The sequence below is a fragment of the Cuculus canorus genome, chromosome 1 (genome assembly GCF_017976375.1).
Source record: "Cuculus canorus isolate bCucCan1 chromosome 1, bCucCan1.pri, whole genome shotgun sequence".
Taxonomy (NCBI): Eukaryota; Metazoa; Chordata; class Aves; order Cuculiformes; family Cuculidae; genus Cuculus; species Cuculus canorus.
The window spans coordinates 42187586-42201707 of record NC_071401.1 but is presented as its reverse complement, the minus strand read 5'-3'; the positions used below and the strand labels follow the sequence as shown (position 1 = coordinate 42201707).

The window sequence follows — 14122 nt, the reverse complement described above, 5'->3', positions numbered from 1 at the left end:
CGCTCTCTCAAAAGGGCCAATCGGCGGCGGCGCCGCGGCACGAATTCGAACGGAGTCTCTCCCCCTCTCCGAGCGGGGCCAATGGGATCCCGGGGGCCTCACGCGGGGCGGGGGAGGTGCGTGCCGCGTCTTATTCCGGTTAGGCGGGGGGAGAGGGGGGGGGTCATGGCGAGCAACGCCGCCAGCGTGAACGCCGTGCGGGAGACGATGGACGGTGGGTGGCGGCTACGGGACGGGACCGGACCGGACCTGCCTCTCTCGGGGCTTGGCACGGGGCCGTGGGGCGGTTCGGGTTGGAAGGGACCTGAAAGATTGTCCGGTTCCAGCCCCCTGCCGTGCGCTGGGACACCTCCCACCAGGCCAGGCTGCCCAAGGCCCATCTAACCTGGCCTTGAACATCTCCGGGGATGGGGCAGCCGCAGCCTCCCTGGGCAACCTGTGCCAGTGCCTCCCCACCCTCTTGAGTGAAGAATTTCTTCCTAATGTCTGCTTTAAATCTTTCCAATTTACAGCTATTCCCACTCTTCCTATTACTACACGTCCTTGTAAAAAGTCCTTTCTCAGCTTTCCTCTAGCTCCTTCAGGAACTGGAATGCTGCCATGAGGTCTGCCTGGAGCCTACTCTTCTCCAGGCTGAACAACCCCGACTCTCTCAGCCTGTCCTCACAGCAGATGTGCTCCAGCCTTCTGACCATCCTTGTAGCTCTCTTCTGGACTCGCTCCAACAGTTCTATATCTTCCTTATGTTGAGGATTCCAGAACTGGACACAATACTCCAGGTGGTGTTTCACAAGAGAGGAATAGAGGGGCAGAATCACCTCCATTGAGCTGCTGGCCACATTTCTATTGATGCAGCCCAGGATACAGTTGGCCTTTGGGGTTGCAAGCACACATTGCCGGCTGATGTCGAGCTTCTCATCAATCAGCACCTCCAAGTCCTTCTTTGCAGGGCTACTCTCAATTACATCATCCCCCATCCTATATTGAAGCCATGGATTGCCCCAACCCAGGTATAGGACCTCGCACTTGCCTTTGTTGAATCTCATGAGGCCCGCTGCCCTCACCCCTGCTCAGTGAGCAGGGGCAGCTCTTCAGTAAAGGGGATTGCACGCAGCAATATCTTTTTACTTCATGTTATGTGCAATACCTGAAACATTTCAGATGTAGTGCTAGTATCTTTGGATCTTGTGTGACTTTTCTTGACTTTTTAATTAGCTGTTAAGTGTTTAGAATAACATTCTTAATTTTTATAAATATATATGTTTGCTGTTCTTTCTCATTTTTTGAAATGTTTAGTGTAAGTTGATGTTACCAGACTCTCTTCATCTTCCATTTAAAGTGAGGGGAAGGAATTATATGGGAAAGAGAGAAAGGACCAAGGCGTTGGAAGTGGGAGCACCTGAAATGGTCTGAACCGCGATATCTTGTTTGCTTGTAGATAACACAAAATTTTGAGGAGCTTTTTACACTTTTGAGGGCAGAGAGGCCCTGCAGAGGAAACTAGACAAAACGGAGAGCTGGGCAGTCACCAACCACATGAAATTCAACAAGGGCAAGTGCCGGATTTTGCACCTGGGACACAGCAACCCCAAATGTATGTACAGACTGGGGAGCGAGAGGCTGAAGAGTAGCCCTGCAAAAAGGAACCTGGGGATTCTGGTCGAGGGCAAATTGAACATGAGCCAGCAGTATGCCCTGGCAGCCAAGAGGGCCGTCTGTGTCCTGGAGTGCATCAAGCACAGCGTTGCTAGCTGGTTGAGGCAGGTGATTTTTGCCCTCTGCTCTGCACTAGTGTGGCATCTTGAGTTTTGTGTGCAGTTTTGTGTGCCACAGTATAAAAAGTGTATAAAGCTACTAGAGAGTGTCCAGAGGAGAGCCACAAAGTTAGTGAAGGGTTTAGGGGAGAAGCTGTATGAGGAGTGGTTCAAGTGACTTGGTCTGTTCAGCTTGAAGAAGAGGAGACTGAGGGGAGACCTCATTGCAGTTTATTGTTTCCTCACAAGAGGAGGAGGAGGAACAGGGACTGATATCTTCTCTCTGGCAACCAACGATAGGTCCCAAGGGAGTGACAGGAAGATGTGCTGGGGGAGGTTTAGGTTGGAGAGGGTGGTGGAGAACTGGAGGAGGCGCCCGATGGAAGTAGTCACGGTGTCAAGACTGACAGTGTTCAAGAAGCATTTGGACAATGCCCTTAGATATCTAGTGTGAATGTTGGGGTTGGCCTATGCAGGGACAGAAGTTGGACTCGATGATCTTTGTGGGTCCCTTCCAACTCAGAACATTGTATGATTCTGTGGATTTGATGGAGACTATTCAATAGATAAGGATTTGGTTGGATGGTTGCATTCAGAGAATAGTGGTCAACAGCTCGATGTCCGTATGGAGATCTGTGACAAGTGATGACCCTCAGGGGTCTGTACTGGGATCAAAGCTGTTTAATATCTTCATCGATGATACAAACAGTGAGATTGAGTGCACTCTTAGCAAGTTTGCAGATGACACCAAGCTGAATGGTGTAGTTGCCACACTGGAAGGACGGGGTGTCATCCAGAGGCACCTGGACGAACTTGAGAAGTGGGCCTTCGAGAACCTTATGAGGTTCAACAAGAGCAAGTGCAAGGTCCTACACCTGGGTCACAGCAGTCCGGGATTTCAGTACAGGATGGGGATGACGTGATTGAGAGCAGCCCTGCAAAGAAGGTCTTGGGGGTGCTGATTGATGAGAAGCTCGACATGAGCCGACAATGTGCACTTGCAGCCCAGAAGGCCAATCGTATCCTGGGCTGCATCAAAGGAAGCGTGGCCAGCAGGTCGAGGGAGATGATTCTGCCCCTCTATTCCTCTCTTGTGAGACCTCATCTGGAGTATTGGGTCGAGTTCTGGAATCCTCAACATAAGAAGGATATGGAACTGTTGGAGTGAGTCCAGAAGAGGACCACAAAGATAGTCAGAGGGCTGGAGCACATCTGCTGTGAGGACGTGCTGAGGGAGTCGGGGTTGTTCAGCCTGGAGAAGAGAAGGCTCCAGGCAGACCTCATGACAGCCTTCCAGTTCCTGAAGGAGCTAGAGGAAAGCTGGGGAGGGACTTTTTACAATGACATGTAGTCATTCTATGGTCTTGTTCCTATGGATGGCTCATGTCAGAAAACGAAAGTAGATTACTATAAAAAGCACAGTAAAAATGTTTTGAGAAGTTAGTTACAGAATTAGAGTAACTAAAGATACAAAAAACTGGTGCTTCTGTGGGATGGAGAATGTGAAAAGTGGCACTGGGAGTAGTAGGAGATATTTCCAAGATTTATAAGCCATGAGAAATGTCAGGGGGTTGCGTAATGATCAGGTGTTCACTTTCTTTTCCAGCCCGGCTGTGAGAAGTCAAAGCTGGGAGGTCCAGGGGATATATCTTAGTGATATGTAGCGTGAAACTTTGGAGGTCCATGGAAGGGGTATGCCAAAAGCTTGTAGGGATTTTGGGCACAGTGGAAGCTTGACAAGAAGTGCACTGAGAGTTGTTACGTAGCAAAACTTTATCTGGAAATGTCTGAATGAGGGAGTAGAGATTGTGTGCAGGGAGGCATTGCATTGAGTCGTTATTTTCTCATGATCTTCCCTTGTACTATAGTTATGGCTGCTGTAACATAACAATTCCATAGCAAATACCTTCATGAGTTTAACCGGTGTGAAAATTAGCGTTTAAGCTTCTGATCTACCTATTCTGACCTACTGCTGGAGGCAAGGCAGGACCAGCTGGATTATTATGGCTGCTCTGATGCTTCAAGAGGATAAGACCATTCTGTGCAAATGGAGAGAGATTTGTTTGGGAAGGACAGTGGTACTAAGTTCTCCTGACTGTACTTGACTCTGTGCTTTCCGCCCTTCTGCAGAAATGCTTTAGATCAGAGAGATGATATGTGAATTTAAAAACAAAAGTAAGGCTTTGGGAAACTGCTATAGAAAGTGTACTAGCCTTCAGATTTAGGAGCCCAGGCTTCCTGTGTAGCAATGTGTTTATTTTATTTAGGATAGACATTCATAATTTAATCTCTTCCTGAGGTCAGGTTTTTTACAAGAAAAGAAATTTCTGTTAACTTAAAAATACACTTTAGAGATTTTGTTAAGTAGAGTCTTAGAAGTACCCTCATGATTGAACTTCTACTGCCTTCAGTAGATGGTTCTGGTTAGGTTTTTTACTGTCCAAAATAGCATTAATTTTTTTAATTTCCATTTTAAGAATATTTGGTGAAGTAACTGCAAATGTAAAGCATCGATAGCTGTCCATGTAATTAGATTTTTCTTGATGAGAGCCCATCATAAGGAGTAGCAAAAATATTTGTAGAATAATTTTTTAGACCTTTTTAAATAAAACATGAAATCTGTGTTGCATCTTAACTTACTGCATAAAAAATAAGCACTTGATGGAAGTAAATAGATTGATATTAAAGTGTTCGTTTATATCTAGTAATTTAGACAAGTAAAATGCTTAATCTAAAATGTCAGATATAAATGTTCAGCAGCTGTTCTCTGCAGAATTGTTGTTAAGAGCTCAATATTTTTGGTGGAGAAATTGCTACGTCTCTCTGCCAAAGATGCTGCCTCAACACCTATTAGAAACTAGTGACCACAACTCTTGCTGATGTAGGATATTGGAACAACTTACCTTCGGTTAGGTTACTGCTCTGCCTTCAGATACATCACAAGCTTAGTGAATTTCATGATGAACTTCAAATGATTAAAGAAAGCAAGAACTGTTTATTTCTGAGAAGGTGTCACTTCTGTGGCCCTTAATGTTCAATGGCATTTTACTGCAAATGCGTCAATTTGTTATTGCTTTATCTGGCTGTTGAAGACGCTTTCATGTGGACAAAGAGTGCATGTGTAATGTGTTGGAAACAGTTTGCTTTCAAGCCGCTGGGAACAGAAGGCCTTGTTATGGAGGAAAAAAAGCTTCCCTGTGGCTTGTAGGTAGGGTTTTGGTCTGACAAATGGCTTTTGCGTCTTAAATTTGTGAGTATTCTTAATCCAAGCTACTTGTCTGAGCTTCAAGAGTACTATTACACCTGGAAGTGTTTTTCATAGCATCTGACTTTTCCCTGCGGCTTCAGGGGAATTGACTGGATGCATTAGGCCTTTAATGTCTTGCTCTGAGTAGGTGTGACTGAAGGTGTGCTGCAGTAGAATATTGTCGTAGCTGTCAAGTGGACAGTAGTGACTTGCCATGCTGCTTTTATATGGTAAGAAAGACTGCCTGCTTCACTTTCCCCTAGTTTGGGGGAGGTTTGATTACAGAAGCATCATGAATACCACCTGTTCAAAATCAACCTGTACTGCTAGGATCATAGCCTCAGGGTGGAGATTATTGTAGCAAGGAGAAATAAGATCTCAGTAAGTTGTTCTGTTAAGCATATAGCAAACTGTTTAGAAGAATTAGAGAAAAGGGGTCCTCCAGGCAAGATCTAGAAGGAGAGAAAGGGAGATACCTTTGTTTCTGCACAAAGCTGACTGGCATCTCCTTCTCTGAAAAACATTTCATACTGACACGTGGTGCTGCTTTTGTGTCATGTAAAAATTGTATCGCTTGTCCTTAAACCACTGATAATGTGAGACCTAAAGACAGGTTTAGCTATGGAAGAGGTGGCTGGACAATCTGACATTTTATTCCATTTTAGTAGGACTTTGTAAGTATCTGGAGTTCAAAAGCATGTAGTATTTTTATAGCTGTCTTTTAAATAGTTGGCAAGCATGTTAATTATTGAATATGTTGCTTTTTTTTTTATTTTTCAAACCCCATTATCCGATATTAAGTTTGCTGAAACAGAAGAGCACAGTATTTAGTTTAGAAGCTGTGGCTTCTGGCTTGCGCTGGACATGAATGCTGTTGTTGAGGTTAAGACTGCAAGAGCTTTCCACAACTGCTAAGTTCACCCTCTGGTGTGGAAATTAAATGTTGATGAGTAATGTTTTAGATGGCTGAATTTCATGTGCTGTAGGAACTAAAATGCTTTCGTTTTTTCTGTTGCAGTTCTGTTTGAGATTTCAAGAATTTTAAACACTGGCTTGGATATGGAAACATTGTCTATTTGTGTGCGGCTTTGTGAGCAGGGGATAAATCCAGAAGCGTTATCATCTGTTATTAAAGAACTGCGTAAGGCTACAGAAGCTCTAAAGGTAATGCTTTTGCTTAAAAAGCTTACAAATCTTTTTTTAAGAGTCAAATCTATGTTCAACTTGCTATACTTCAATTTGTAAATTGTACTAAGATTTAACTCATTTTTACATCAAGGAAATGAACTCTTCCATAGAAAAGGCAATGAATACACCTCAAGATGACGTGAAGAAAGGAAGGGTGCTAATAAAATCTCTTCAGAAATAATTAACTCCTTTGAGTGGGAAAAAACTTAAACAACCGAAACTCACAGATTTTTATTCTGGGCGCTTGTAGCCACCATTTGCCCCCTTATCTGCATCATATCACAAATAAATTGCTGCTTTCTCTTTCAACTCGTATCACCTCATTTCTAGAAGCTCAAACCTACTTAGTATGCAGCAGTGCTTGTAAACAAGTACATGCAGCTTGCTAATGTCATCTTAATACATTGCTTTTACCACATTAACCTGTGCTTTGAATTGCTCCAAATTCAAACGAGGTCATTTCACGCTGTATTTCTATATAAGGCTTTTCGTATTTTTGCATTTACCTGTTTAGCTAGTAGAGAAGGCAACTATGGTTTAAAAATATCCTTGCTTGCCTTTTAAATATTTTTCATTTTTTACTGTCTACCTAAACATAATTTCTTATATTTGTATCTTCTTCAATTTTATATATAAATAATTTCACATATATGTGTGTGTAAATTAAAGAATACCTACTGTGTCCTATATTTGTTTGTTTCTGAGGACATGGAAGGGAAACGTATCTAGCTTACCTGTCTCTGTTCTGGAAGAGTGCATTCTGATTCTTAGATTATTAAACTTACAGATTTTTTTTTTTTAATATATGGATGCTAGTCAAGGCTATTTTTCACCGGTTTTCAAATTTTTTAGTTAATTTATAACTTAACATATTTCTGTACTCATGCATAATTTATTTTTGTGTATATGCTTAAATGTTTGCATATGTATATTTTTAACTATGCGCGTATAAGTAATTGAGGGCTGTTTCACTGCTTCCTTTGCTTTTACGGGTTTATCATTCCCATTGCTATCCTTTGCCTGTCTGTCCCGTAACTGGTTTAAAATTTACAAATGTTGGTCTGTAACAACTGTGCTTTGTTGGCTGGGTTCATTTATTCAGTAATAAAAATACTTACTTGTGTCCATGATTAAATAATTGTCAATGTGATTTATGCAGTTATGATGAGTGTCATTCTTCTATGTTTTATGTTACTAATTTATTTGTATGAGTGGGAGTATTAATTACTATAAATTACTGTATCAAGAAGTAAACTCCAGAGGAAAAAAATTAATGCATTTGAACACTTCTTGAAAGCATTAGGGTAAAATGTACAGCATGCAAGCTGCTCAGATAGAGGATGTACAATTTAACAGAAGCCAGCAGTAATGGCTGTGTTAATAAAGGCTAATGGCAGTTGACAGTATTATTTTTTAAAAATGGAAGCATTCATTGGAGACGCTACACATCATCTAATTTTCACAAGGAGTATATTTTTAGACTTTTAAGTTCTCTAGGTAAATTAAAATAGTTACAAGAAAAGATTAAATTTCATCTACAATAAATGTTTTTTTCTGTTTCTAGGCCGCTGAAAATATGACAGGCTGACACGGGAGAAGATTTATGTGAGAAGAATGCCAGGTTAAAGTTAACAGAGAGGCTGAAGATTGCCACTATTGAGAAAAATGAGTGTGTGTGTGTGTAAAAGTTTCAGAATATTTCTGTAATTTTCTTGAAAAAGAAGGCATATAGAGTACCTTTGAAAAGTTTTTTTAATAAGACTTGTTGTTGTGTGTGAATATAGTGCCGTTGTTCTTGGTTGGTATTTTTAAACCATGTCAGATACTGCACAGTTGCTGAAATTACTAGTGTGTAGCAACAGATGTTATAATGATTATAGTTAGTTAATGCATCGTTTAGAATATATATGCTAATATATCCTGGGTTTTATCTCTTGCATTGGTGAAAAGCTACATGTACAGTGTTAATTTTGCTTTACGAACCAGATAAGAATGAAGCCTATCCTGACTTTATTGTAAGTTAGAGTAAGGGTAATGACTTAAGTCTCAGTCTAAAAGTATGCAATAAAGCACTTTTGATAACATAGATAATGATTTGTCATTTTGAATCAAATTGCTCTAAAAAGTTTTTTTTAACTTGAATAATAAAGCAACTCCAGTTATCCAGCAGAAATGTATGTAAATTTGAATTATAGATTACATGAATTTTTTTTTTTTACAGTGTTCGGGTGCTACATTTGTTATACTTGTTCTGACTATTAGACCTGAAAATATTAAGGCTACATTGTTCCTTCCTGTTCAAACCATATATAAGAACTGTCAGTTCTGGTTGATGGGAATCAAGGGGTCTTAAACAGTTACTAGGTAAAGGAATATGTTCTAATTCGCGCTAGGAATCCTCACAGATGCCAAAACACGTTTATAGTATATACAGTAAATTGATTAGCATGTTACTTTCCAGTAAATATCCTTGCATCCAGGAATTCTACTTCATAAGAAAATGGTTTCTTGTGTATTCTGCTGCTGCTGTTTAAGCTTTTTTGATATTTCTTTTGTGAGCACGGTTTCAAGGTGTAACATGTCTTTCTGCAGTTCTTCACAGTTTGCCAGTAGCCTTACTACTGCACGCAACCCAGCAAAGACTGCAGAGTACCACTGGTGACCTCTGGTGGGAACTGACTGTTTATTCCCATTCCTTTTCAGTGATTGTGAATAAAATGCAGTCCTGCCTACCACTTGTGGTCCTGGTATTGCTGGTATTGCCAGTCTTTAGTGTTGCATAGAGCACAGCTGTGGGAGCTTAAGCAGTCACGAATCCTCCAGAGAGCATGGCAGTCTAGGTAGCTTTCAGGATACTGACATTTGTAATTGTATAATTACATTTTTAGAAACACAAACTTAAGTAGGAAGGTAACTTTGCAGGAGAGACTGTAGAGTACTAGAGCAAAAAGACAAATATGTGATCCTGAAATCTTGATCTTGGTGTTAAGGAGGCTTTGTTTCTTAGGCAGTTACGATAAAAAAAAAAAATAAAAATCTGTTAACAAACAAAAGTAAAAATGCTGAATGACAGTCAGGCCAAACACTTAGCCTGATAGATATGCATTCATGAAAAGCGCGCGTGTTTGTCAGTTAATGTTCTTGCTCACGGTCTGTTTCCAGATGAGCAAATATCAGTTCAGTCCTACACTTGCTTTTTCAGTCAATGAACTAATTCCCTCTGAGATAAACTTGAGTGCTGTTGTGTACACACTTTACTCCAGGGACTGCTCACAGCTGCATCAGGTTGGGTCCTTCCATTCTTCCCCAATGCTTTGTAGCTTCAAACACTCCCATCTACTTTTCCATGCTTATAATTCCATGCTATAGAAACCCTGCCCCCTTTGTTATTTGAATATACTTTTGATTTAAAGAAAGAGCACAAAAAATGGCAGTAATTTGAGAATCAGCAGTGACCTGTGATGAAATGCCATGTGGTATGGCTGTAGACAACCTGCTTTAAAGAGAACTAACGCTGAACAGTGGGGGTTTACATCACTGTGCATGACTGGAGCTGGGGACCTGGGCATGCCTTCAGTAGAGGAGATTCAAATCTTTGAACCACAAATATTACTTTTAGTTGAAGAGAATTAAGAAGAATTAAAGTTATGCCAAAGTAATTTCAACCTTTAAAAGAGCAAAGGTGATAACAGAATTGAAGACCAATCACCTACCATCAGCATTAGCAAACAGTTTGCTGGTGAACCTGGGATTTTATCGGCAAAGAATCAAAGGAAACAAAAGGTACTGAGTTCCATTCAAAGTCTGCGATACCTCTCTGCAGGGTGTGAGTTGTGCTGGCTGTAGCGGTTCCTTCTGAAGGGGCATAAAACAGCTCTAAGTAAAAGTAACGTGAAGAAAATCAGGAATATTTAGGATGAGTGTTTCTCCCCCAATATTTAGGATGATGTTTCTGTCAATAAGGTAAATGGAAGCCTAGTTTCTGAGACATTTAAACTTACCTGATACAAGACCCCCAAACAACACAACTATTAATTATCTGAACTGGCAATCTGGAATATACTGAATCTGAGCACTTTTATTATCACTTAATAAATACTCCTATTTTGTCACCTCCAATTCTTACATGTAAGGAGAAACCAGCTCATGAAAATGGATCTCTGAAAAGAGCTCAATGGAGCAAGTGGGAGTTTAGTGCTGGAAGGTAGCTTTCAGCAAGGGAGATGGAAAATGTGGGACATGGCATTGGCATCGCTGTGGTCCCACAAGGAAGCAGCCAGAAGGACCCCCAAGCCGGGAAGGAAGCCACAGTCTGGTGAAGAGGTTGAGGGACATCCCAGCTGGATTTTATTTGATTATTTTATCTGTACACGAGGTCCAAAATTGGTACATCTGATGATAGTGATAGGACTTCCTATTTAACGGACAGGACATACAGGAAAGAGAGACTAGGCTTAAGAGGTGCATGTATTCCCTACTTCCCATCCACAGGTTCAGTCCCTTCAACAACAGACTGTTGTGAACCAAGTAGGATCATTATTATTAAACACTTTCAGCAACATTGAAGCTGTGCCAAGATACTTCCCAGGCTGGGGGATCCTTGAGGGCCGCAGGGCTCCACAGGTCCATCAGGGAAGCACGTGCCATGCCATGCCATGCCATCCCATTCCATCCGATCCCATCCTATCCCACTGCCCCAGCTAAGGACCTGTGGCCAGACCCAGTGAAGGGAACTGGGGTCAGATGCAGACCTGGCTGGGTGTTTTACCACCGGAGCTTTTAGCACAAAGCACAGTCAGCATAAAAGCCCAAACTCTCAAGTACTCTGTGAAATCGAGTTTTACTCAAGTTATTACAGCAAGAAAGGTAACAAATTATTAGTAGTGGTCAACAACAAGTTAACAGTAACAGCTTTCAAAAGCAATGTGTCTAATCATTACTACAAGAGAATAAGTAATTAAGTAAGTAATTAAGAAAGATACATCACCAATTGTCTTACTATAATCATCCAGATCTGCAGTAGATGGGGAGCCCCTTTCTTCTGCAGCGAAGATTCGGGAGTACCTGTCCCTGGGCAACCGGGAAGTCCTACACAGTGTGTCCACTCGCGGGTGAGATCTCCAACCATTGCTGTGACGGGCTTAGCTTTTATACCATTGAACAAATGGCTTACATCACCCCAAAAATGAGGAGTCTCTGGCCCCAGCTGCTTACTGCCTCTCACGCTTTCTTGTACCAAGAATAGCGTGGCACAATCACACTGATAACAGCAATGTGAGAAGTTACAGATTGAACAGTACAAATAGCGATGCAATATGAATCATCCATGGGTTACCCACATTGCTCTAGGCCTGTCGATCAGGCTCTGTCACTTCACCTGGCCACGCTAAAATATTTTGTACTGTTGTGGTTCTTTCTTTGGCCTTGGAGCTGGCAGTGGTGAGACAACGAGGCTGCCGACACCCTCTGCCATCACTGCCTGTTGTCGCAGCTTGTGAGGATGCTACTTGAAGGAGCAGACTCATCAACTGTTGCTCCGTCCCATCTTGTTAGCTATTGCTCCATCCCACTGCTCCCAGAAAATCTCTTGGTGACATTTTTGCTGCTTTCTCAGAAGGCTGCTTAGTACATCTCCTGGTTTTGTTCCCAAGCAACCTTATAGCAGCAGATGATTGTGAACAGGTTGAATTATAATTTTGTGGAGGACAGCTAATCAAGATCAGAGAAATAGTCTTATTCATGTGACCAGCAAATTTGGTTTGATCTCTTAAGTGTATCATGAGCAGCAGGTGGTTATTTACCATTTGTGATTTACAGCTATGAAAAACCTGGGCTGTTACAATAATATTGACCTTAGACATAAAGGTCAGGACATTATGAGACAAATGCTTCAAGAACAATGTTAAGGAAAAATACTAATCACTTGCAAATACAGTACTGTGGCGTACATAGGATTTAAAACAGATTTAAGGGAGAATCAGACACTGGTCTTACACATTTTGACGTAAAGATGCAAACAAAAATATTTAGACAAACGTTTCCTAGGCCATATTAAAAAAAACCCTCACTATTCTCTCGGGGAGAATTCAGGATACAATCTGAATTGTGTAAGATATTGTATACACAGGAATACAGGCTGAAGAAAAATTCATGCTCTCTTTAAATCAAGCACTCTTTTAATTAAAAAGTGAATGTTTTGTTTAGCTTCACTGTTCAGGTGGAACCAATCTCAGGCATAGGAACAACTCAGCAAGGTACATGCACAGCTATTTATTCCTACATGCTGTGATGATTGCACTAGCACTGAGGGCAGAAAAATATGTATGGCACATACGCAGACTGATCATCTGGCCTGTATTTTTAGCATGGTATCTCTGGCTATGCGTTTTACTGTTAAGAATGACATCAGTAGTCAAGCTTCTAGTCTCTGTCAGTCAATGTCCATCACTCTGCTCTTGCTAGACAACTTTGCAGCAGCCGTTCCATTTTTTGGTATGTTGGGCCAAATTCAGCACTGACTTGCACCCTGGGAAGCTTTTTTTTTAAGTTAGTGAAATAGCAATACAGGATATGAACCAACAGTGAATATGGACATTGTTCACCTAAACTGTGACTGAATGGAGGGCATAAAGACATGCTTTTGTTTGGGCAGATCCTTTAGCTTTCCCAAGGGAGAGCACTCTTGATGAAATAGGTTGTTTTCTAAATTCGAATATCGAAAAGTAATAATAACTAAAATAGTAAGTGAAAAAAAATTACTAAAGCTCCAAAGATTTTCATTTAGTATAGTGCTATCATGAGTTGTCATTCTACTTTTTGCGCTTCTATTTCTCTACAGAAATCTGGGTTATCTGCCATGATTTACCATTTCCCTCTCTCCCCTCTCTTCAATCTTATGTCTCTCATTATGGGGAGTCCGATTCAATGTTTTCCAGGTTTTCAGCAGTCATTTCTATACTTCCCCAACATAATCAGGCAATATTCAATAGAGTTTTCCTGGTAACTCATTTTTCTCCTGGAAAGAATTTTGATTGATAGAATTATTTTGACTGATCCTTATATGTGCAGAACTATCAGAGAGGCTGGAGTTGTGCAATATTCTGCATGGCCAAATATGTTCCTTGTGCTGGTGCACAGACTTGTGTATTTATGTATCCTTGAAATACTTTTAGAGTGTTACAGCGTGCAGTGTATGTATTTAACGCATTGGTTTATGTATGCTGATCTTATGTGTGGAGATGTCACATAAATATCATAAATATCCTTCACTCTTTTAAAATGCAACTTTTATTTGCTTTTTATTATTACTGTCCTGCGTGGTGTTGAATACTATTTATCCAAGTCACATTTGGCCACTGTTTATAGGTTTAGGTTTACCCAAAATATCTTCAGAAAAAAATCTCAGAGTAAAACCCAGAACTTTTACCCTCAACATATTTGTCTTTACCCATCCCATCTTCTGTAATCATGAGCTGACATAACCTGATTTGTGCTACAGAATTTTGTATCCACAAAGGTGACTATTTTGTCTTTGCAGCAATTAAAGTTTGTTGATTAAGAATTTTATGAGCAGAGTGTCATCACCTTTCATGCTTTTCATGCTTACTTCTGTAATTGTTTTTTCAAGAACTTCCAGTATTTGTAGAGCAAAAAGCAGGATAAATATTACTGAAAACTGTTGCGTGTTCCACCAGATGGCAGGCAAACATTTGCAATCACTGCTGCAACTTTATAAAACACTCCTCTGTTAGTTTTGCATGGATTCTAATAAATAGCATTTTAGGATCAATTTCCATTTTAATGAAGGATTGGTGCAATTTAACCTTTTGATTTATTTTTTAAAGCATTTCAAAACTAGATGGAAGAATAAAAATATGTGCTATCGATTGCATGACTTTGGCTCACAAAGGAGAGAACTGAGGTTAAAGAACTG

The 14122-nt window shown here is 40.7% G+C and overlaps 1 protein-coding gene across 1 annotated transcript; it reads left to right on the top strand.

The window, feature by feature from the left end:
* The first annotated feature begins 134 nt into the window (after positions 1 to 134).
* Positions 135 to 8549, top strand: MZT1 (mitotic spindle organizing protein 1). Its single transcript, XM_054055990.1, has 3 exons — positions 135 to 214; positions 6020 to 6165; positions 7754 to 8549. The coding sequence occupies exons 1-3, from the start codon at positions 166 to 168 to the stop codon at positions 7775 to 7777; spliced, it is 219 nt and encodes a 72-aa protein (XP_053911965.1). The 5' UTR covers positions 135 to 165; the 3' UTR covers positions 7778 to 8549.
* The last annotated feature ends 5573 nt before the right edge of the window (positions 8550 to 14122 follow it).